Source organism: Ranitomeya variabilis, chromosome 8 (assembly GCF_051348905.1).
Source record: "Ranitomeya variabilis isolate aRanVar5 chromosome 8, aRanVar5.hap1, whole genome shotgun sequence".
Taxonomy (NCBI): Eukaryota; Metazoa; Chordata; class Amphibia; order Anura; family Dendrobatidae; genus Ranitomeya; species Ranitomeya variabilis.
The window spans coordinates 173,885,891-173,892,759 of record NC_135239.1 but is presented as its reverse complement, the minus strand read 5'-3'; the positions used below and the strand labels follow the sequence as shown (position 1 = coordinate 173,892,759).

The window sequence follows — 6,869 nt, the reverse complement described above, 5'->3', positions numbered from 1 at the left end:
ACAATAGATTAGTGACTGATGGACATTAGGCTTCATGGAGAGATGGAAGAGAGTGATAATGTCAGAGTTAGAGGCTGCAGGAAGATGCATAAACCCATGGTTCTAGTAACAATGCCACCTCAGTCAGTTATAGATGCGAGTCAGCTGTGTATCCAACCCACTGCCGCCTTGTAGGACGCGCTCTCCGCTCCTGAGCCCGCTCCATGCACTCACAACCAACATCCGCTGTACATATACCGCTAAATAAAATCCTCATAGCGCACGTAGTAACATAAAACCCGGAGTTCTAGTAACAACACAACCTCATTCTCAGGAGGAAGCAATAACAACGTATAGGGAGGGCTGTAGGAAGGAGCCGGTGAGTTTACGTGTTACATCGTAACTGTGCAGACTACTAGAGGCTCAAAACCTACTTATTCAGAAATTCATGTTTTATGTCACTGTGGACATCAGTGAATTCTTACAGGTGTGTAATGTAGAGGATAAGTAATAGTATATGAACGTCCTGACACTGTGCAGTGTTACCACCTTTCTATATGTCACATACTGGTGATAAATACAGAAATACACGAGATCCAGGATGATGATGTTCAATAATTAATTATTTTTTTTTTTTTCTCCTAGCAGTATGTTTTGAGTTGTGGGAGGAAACCGGAGTACCCGGGGAAAACCCACACAGACACGGGGAGAACAAACAAACTCTGTGCAGATGGTGTCCCAGATTTCCACCCAGGAGCACCGCGCTGCTCGCCAACAGTGCTAATCACTGCGCCACCGTGCCGTCCTGTAGTATGACGGTCCTACATCTCCAAGCAGCATGCCAGCCAGGTGAGTTATGGGGCAGCAATAGAGAATGCAGGACACTATGGTCTCTGATATGTAACAGAGTAGATGGAAGAACTCGGGGTGGGATTCCAACAGACCCCGCCTGTTTCTTCAGACCACACCCAGGTCCACGCCTCCCTGACCCAGTAGTCAGGTATTGGGGGGAGGGGAATACGTTATATTTCCATTGCTGTTATTTCTGCGGCTTTTAATGTTCTTCCACCTGTTGCTGATATAGGAGAAGCCACAGAACAGCTGCTGGTCCTCCGGGGTTATAGGTGGTTTCTGAGCTTCAGTGCCAGACATCACTTGGTCCAATTCCATTTGTTTGCTGGTTTCCAAAACTGGGATCTATAGAAGAAAGACAAATCAGTCTGGTTACTTCATTAGGTATTTAATTATATCCGTCCCCTCCTGAGGGCACCTGTACAGATTGTGGATGAGCCGTGGTAGCCGAGTGCAGATTACCGCTAATCGCCATGATGCATCGTTACCTGCAGCTTGAGAACAAGTCAACTACTGGTGCTGCCCGGCAATCTGCGGTATCCACATCTGCTACAACTGCACCATAAAGCTGTGTTCACACGTTGCAACCACATTGGGTTGTTTTGCTGCAGTATCAACAAACATTCATACTTTTGTTTTGGTTTCCCCACTAAAATGTCGAGAGTATTATGGCTTTTTTGCAAAAAAAAAAAATCCACAGTGTGAACGCAGCTTAATAGATCCGAGTTATTCACTAAGTGGCCTTCTGAAGTATTGGGGACAATAATTACACTTTTGAGAAATATGTAAAAGCCTGTCCATCCTGCCCCATACTGTAATTCCTCCCATTTACCAGCAGGGGAGGATAAACACTTTCTGGCCTACACTATGTAGATTGTTACTCATTATTTGAGTATTTCTTACACATTTTATCACATTACACAGACGAGGAGGTGACATTATAATAAAATAACGCTGTGCACTTACAGGTGTCATTGTAAATGGTGGACGTGACCTTCCCGCCTCTAATTCCTCCCAGTTTATGGTCGAGAAGAATGGATGTCCTTTTAAATTGCTGCAAACTTCCTGCCTCTTCTCTGGCGATTTGCACAAGAGCTGCAAATAAATAAGAACCATTATTATATCACAAGTAATAATATAATAATATTAATTTCAGAAAAAAACAGTTACAGAATTATTTTCTCATTTTCTTATAGAACGATGGATTTATTAAAGCAACCATTGCTAGAAAGAAATACGATAGGACAGAATAGTGCAAGATAGGATAGTACATGCTAGGATATTAAAGGACAGGATAGTACAGGATAGTACAGGATAGGATAGTACAGGACAGGATAGTACAGGATAGTACAGGATAGGATAGTACAGGATAGGATATTAAGTGTCTATTTACTCACTCTCTCTATGACGTTCCTGAGCTGAGAATCCATGGTGTTTGGATAGAAAGGTTCATCACATTGCAGTGAATAGGCAAGCCTTCGTAAACACGGACCAGAGTAAAACGGGTAAGATCCTGTGGCCATTTGGAAGACCATGACCCCAAAAGCGAACAGGTCGGCCGTGTAATTAAAGGGCTGTTGACGAACCATCTGTGGAAACATAAGATTAAAAGAGTAAGTTAGTTTATTGTCCATCCTGGGAGAGAGAAAACAACCGTGGTCCATGTTTACTGGTAGTGTTTTTCCACACCTAAGCACCATACATAGAGTATTACATGTCAGCCAAAAGATCATTTGGTTGATGGCTACCTCTGAAGCCCCAGTACACATTAGACTGTTAATTTATTATGCTTTTCTTAGGCTACTTTCACACTAGCGTCGGGCTCGGCCCGTCGCCGTGCGTCGGGCCGAGGTCCCCGACGCTAGCGTTGTCCCCGCCGCACAACGGGGGCAGCGGATGCATTTTTCCAGCGCATCCGCTGCCCCATTGTGAGGTGCGGGGAAGTGCGGGGAGGTGGGGGCGGAGTTCCGGCGGAGTTCCGGTCGCGCATGCGCGGTCGGAAAAAGCGGACCGTCGGGAGCAAAAAACGTTACATGTAACGTTTTTTGCTCCCGACGGTCCGCCACAGCACGGCGCAACCGTCGCAGGACAGTTGCGACGTGTGTCATTGCGTCGCAAATGCGTCGCTAATGTTAGTCAATGCAGAAAAAACGCATCCTGCAAGAACTTTTGCAGGATGCGTTTTTTCGGCAAAACGACGCATTTGCGACGTAATGCAGTTAACGCTAGTGTGAAAGTAGCCTTATACAGCGCTATCTTATTCCACAGCGCTTTACATACATTATCATCACTGTCCCCATTGGGGCTCACAATCTAAATTCCCTATCAGTATGTCTTTGGAGTGTGGGAGGAAACCGGAGAACTCAGAGGAAGCCCACACAATCACGGGGAGAACATACAAACTCGCTGCAGATGTTGTCCTTGGTGGGATTTGAATCCAGGACCCCAGCGCTGTAAGGCTGCATTACTAATCACTGAGCCACCGTTCTTCTCTAGGCTGATTCTTCTGATATTGGCCAGTTCGGCTGACTTTAGTCTAATATGTATGGGGGCTCTTACACAGTCCATCTATTAGATAGCGTTAGTAAATGTGGGCCGCTGTGGTGATAGATCTGTGATTCCACAAGCTCCACATTAAGTGAGAATTGCAGGTGGATAATAAAGTATGAGATATTAGTAGTCACATAGTCACCTCAGGAGCCATATAGCCAGGAGTGCCGCAAAATTCACTGATCTTCTGAGAGCCAAATACATTCATAGCAGCAAGGCCGAAATCAGCAATCTTAGCGTGTCCATCGCCGTCCAGAAGAATGTTGTCTGGTTTTAAATCCCTTTTAAAAAATAAAGAAAAATAGTTCTGTGAATCAGACATAGATGAGCTGTAGTGCTGGGGTTACTGTGGGGGCTTCACAGGACCACTCACTAAACACTGGGGGCAGACTCACTAATTCTATCTTGTGTAGACATACACCAGGCTGTCTGAAAACACGCCACATTCATCACAGTGACTGTTCGACAAATTAGGAGCATCTTCAGAATTTTGTCCGATGTTACACCACTATTGTTTTCATTACTTACAGCCAATAATTTTCAAAAAATCTGGTTACAGTTTAGTTGCATGTTGTGACATTGTAAGCCACATGGATTCCTATCAAACTATTCCCATTTCCAGAAAAGCCTTGACCCCTCTTCGAGTGAGCCCCAAAAAGTGTCTAAAACACTTCATAAATGTGGTATAAGTCATGTTCACCAGATTTTTGGCACAAATAACACCACAATTTTGGCACATTTAACTATTTTCCATAGTAAATCTTTCACTATGTATAAAAAAATAAATGACTTATTACCGGTGAATAATCCCCCGACTGTGGAGAAACTGTATTCCACTCAAGATTTCTGCTGCAAGGAACCTAATAAGGAAGAAAAAAATCCTATCAGCATTAATTGTTCTACTGAACCACTAATAACTATGAGGGGAGACAGCGGGCACAGAAATCACAGAGCGGCTGTTCTCTTACCTGGTCGTGCAGACATCCAGGGGGCCTCTGGATTTGATAAATGCAGTCAAATCGCCACCAGTCAGATATTCCATGGCATAAAATGCATAGTCCTGTGCGAGAGGAGGGAAGATCATGGTAAATAATGCAGATTTTATCCATCCTGATAACATTTACTATGGTTCTGGGACCTCTACTGTGTGTCCAGAAGACATGTCTCTGTGTCTGCACACACTGGAGAGGTGTCCAGGGTGAAAACTAAGTCAAAATCCTCTAATGATAGCCACCAGTAATGGCGCCCAGGGAATACAGGCACACAGAGCATGCAGCAGGGCTACTCATTTGCACAGGCAAAGATTGAATTTACAATCTAATGGAAGCAACTGGACATGATGGGGAGAAAGGAGAGAATTTCTAGAAGGCGAGGAGTCTCTTACCGCTGTCTGGAAGGTCCCATAGGCATGTGTGAAGAATCTGCTTTTTTCAGTGATTTCCAGGACACCTCTCTCTATGCGGATGGTGTGTTTAGCGTTCTCCAACAATTTCCTCTTCTTGACCATCTTGACAGCCAGCTGAAGTCCGCTGGGTTGATGTGTCGCCAGCATCACCTTGCCAAAACTGCCTTCTCCAAGCTTCCTGGTAAAGATAAAACTCTCCAGGGAAAGACAGGCAGTCACTTGCTCTGAAGGGCTGGTGGTCTGAGCACCGATTACACCTAGAAAAGAAAACAGATATAAGAACCAACAATTAATCTTACAGTCACACTCACATATAATGCTACAATAAATTGGCATTTTTTTAAAAAGCTATCATAAACTTTGAACCATGATGAACCTGGTTACCACCATGTTCTGGCTGGAGAGCCCCAAGTATAGAAGGTGGAGAGCTCTGATGTGAATGGTAAGATGTACAGGATACGATTATGTCATTAGGTTACATTTTGTAAAATTAATGAACACTGTATATAAAACATGGATGTGGCCTGTGACTAAATGACTATAGACTTTACCTTCTGGAGCTTGATCGATGGAGTTGTCACTCTCACATCTTCTCTTTGTGGTGGTCTCAGTGTCGGATGTCCTCTTTCTCTTATGTTGATCTCTACAACTTTGATTTTCAACTCTCTCTTGATGTAGGTGAGAGCTCCTGGTTTTAGCTGATGCACTAAACCTTATTTCAGAGGTAACATCCTTTCCACTCTCAGATTCCACAATTTTTCTTCTCTTATTTGGGGTTTCATCTTCCTTTTCAGCAGATGAGTCCCCTCTTTTTGTCCCCTTTTTAAGGGTCTTCATCTCTGGTGGATGTCCAGAAGATGTTGTACAGGGATCATCTGTTTTCTCAACAGGTACATCCTGTACAATGTCCTGAGAAGTTTCCACAATTTTTCCTCTCTTATTTGGGGTTTCATCTTCCTTCTCAGGAGATGAGTTCCCTCTTTTTGTCCCCTTTTTAAGGGTCTTCATCTCTGGTGGATATTCAGAAGATGTTGTACAGGGATCATCTGTTTTCTCAACAGGTACGTCCTGTACAATGTCCTGAAAAGTTTCCACAATTTTTCCTCTCTTATTTGAGGTTTCATCTTCCTTCTCAGGAGATGAGTTCCCTCTTTTTGTCCCCTTTTTAAGGGTCTTCATCTCTGGTGGATATTCAGAAGATGTTGTACAGGGATCATCTGTTTTCTCAACAGGTACGTCCTGTACAATGTCCTGAAAAGTTTCCACAATTTTTCCTCTCTTATTTGGGGTTTCATCTTCCTTCTGAGCAGATGAGTGCCCTCTTTTTGTCCCCTTTTTAAGGGTCTTCATCTCTGGTGGATATTCAGAAGATGTTGTACAGGGATCATCTGTTTTCTCAACAGGTACGTCCTGTACAATGTCCTGAGAAGTTTCCACAATTTTTCCTCTCTTATTTGGGGTTTCATCTTCCTTCTCAGGAGATGAGTTCCCTCTTTTTGTCCCCTTTTTAAGGGTCTTCATCTCTGGTGGATATTCAGAAGATGTTGTACAGGGATCATCTGTTTTCTCAACAGGTACGTCCTGTACAATGTCCTGAAAAGTTTCCACAATTTTTCCTCTCTTATTTGAGGTTTCATATTCCTTCTCAGGAGATGAGTTCCCTCTTTTTGTCCCCTTTTTAAGGGTCTTCATCTCTGGTGGATATCCTGAAGATGTTGTACAGGGATCATCTGTTTTTTCAACAGGTACGTCCTGTACAATGTCCTGAGAAGTTTCTCCTCTCTGAGAAAAACTCTCTTCAGTGCACTTCCTTTTTCGTTCCATGATAAGTTAATATCGAAAATAACGAATTTACGAAGTACGCAAAAGTTGTCTTCACTCTCCAACAGTTGAAGGTAAAGTGAGAAAAGTGACAACGGAATCCTTAACCTAACAGTCACCTAGTATTGTGACATCATCGCCATTGTGACATCATCGGTCTGAGTGTAAGCGATGATGTCATCAACTGCTGCAGGACTAAGTTTGACATAACAACATGACCCAGTATATGAAAAGTTTTATTTTGCAATGTAACATATTTTTA

At 43.3% G+C, this 6,869-nt stretch overlaps 1 protein-coding gene across 1 annotated transcript; it reads right to left on the bottom strand.

Moving 5' to 3' along the window:
* Positions 1 to 821: 821 nt before the first annotated feature.
* Positions 822 to 6,668, bottom strand: LOC143788168 (uncharacterized). Its single transcript, XM_077277596.1, has 8 exons — positions 5,338 to 6,668; positions 4,766 to 5,043; positions 4,350 to 4,441; positions 4,179 to 4,241; positions 3,524 to 3,662; positions 2,229 to 2,420; positions 1,798 to 1,926; positions 822 to 1,176 (listed from the first exon to the last, which is right to left on the bottom strand). Exons 1-8 carry the CDS (start codon positions 6,608 to 6,610, stop codon positions 976 to 978), a joined length of 2,367 nt encoding a protein of 788 aa, XP_077133711.1. The 5' UTR covers positions 6,611 to 6,668; the 3' UTR covers positions 822 to 975.
* Between the last annotated feature and the right edge of the window lie 201 nt (positions 6,669 to 6,869).

Coding starts and splice junctions, on each gene's coding strand:
- LOC143788168 (XM_077277596.1), bottom strand. CDS start 6,610: ATGGAACGAAAAAGGAAGTGCACTGAAGAGAGTTTTTCTCAGAGAGGA. Junction 1,927..2,228: donor TCAGGAACGTCATAGAGAGA/GTGAGTAAATAG, acceptor ATTTATTTGCAG/CTCTTGTGCAAATCGCCAGA. Junction 1,177..1,797: donor CACCATTTACAATGACACCT/GTAAGTGCACAG, acceptor TTTCTTCTATAG/ATCCCAGTTTTGGAAACCAG.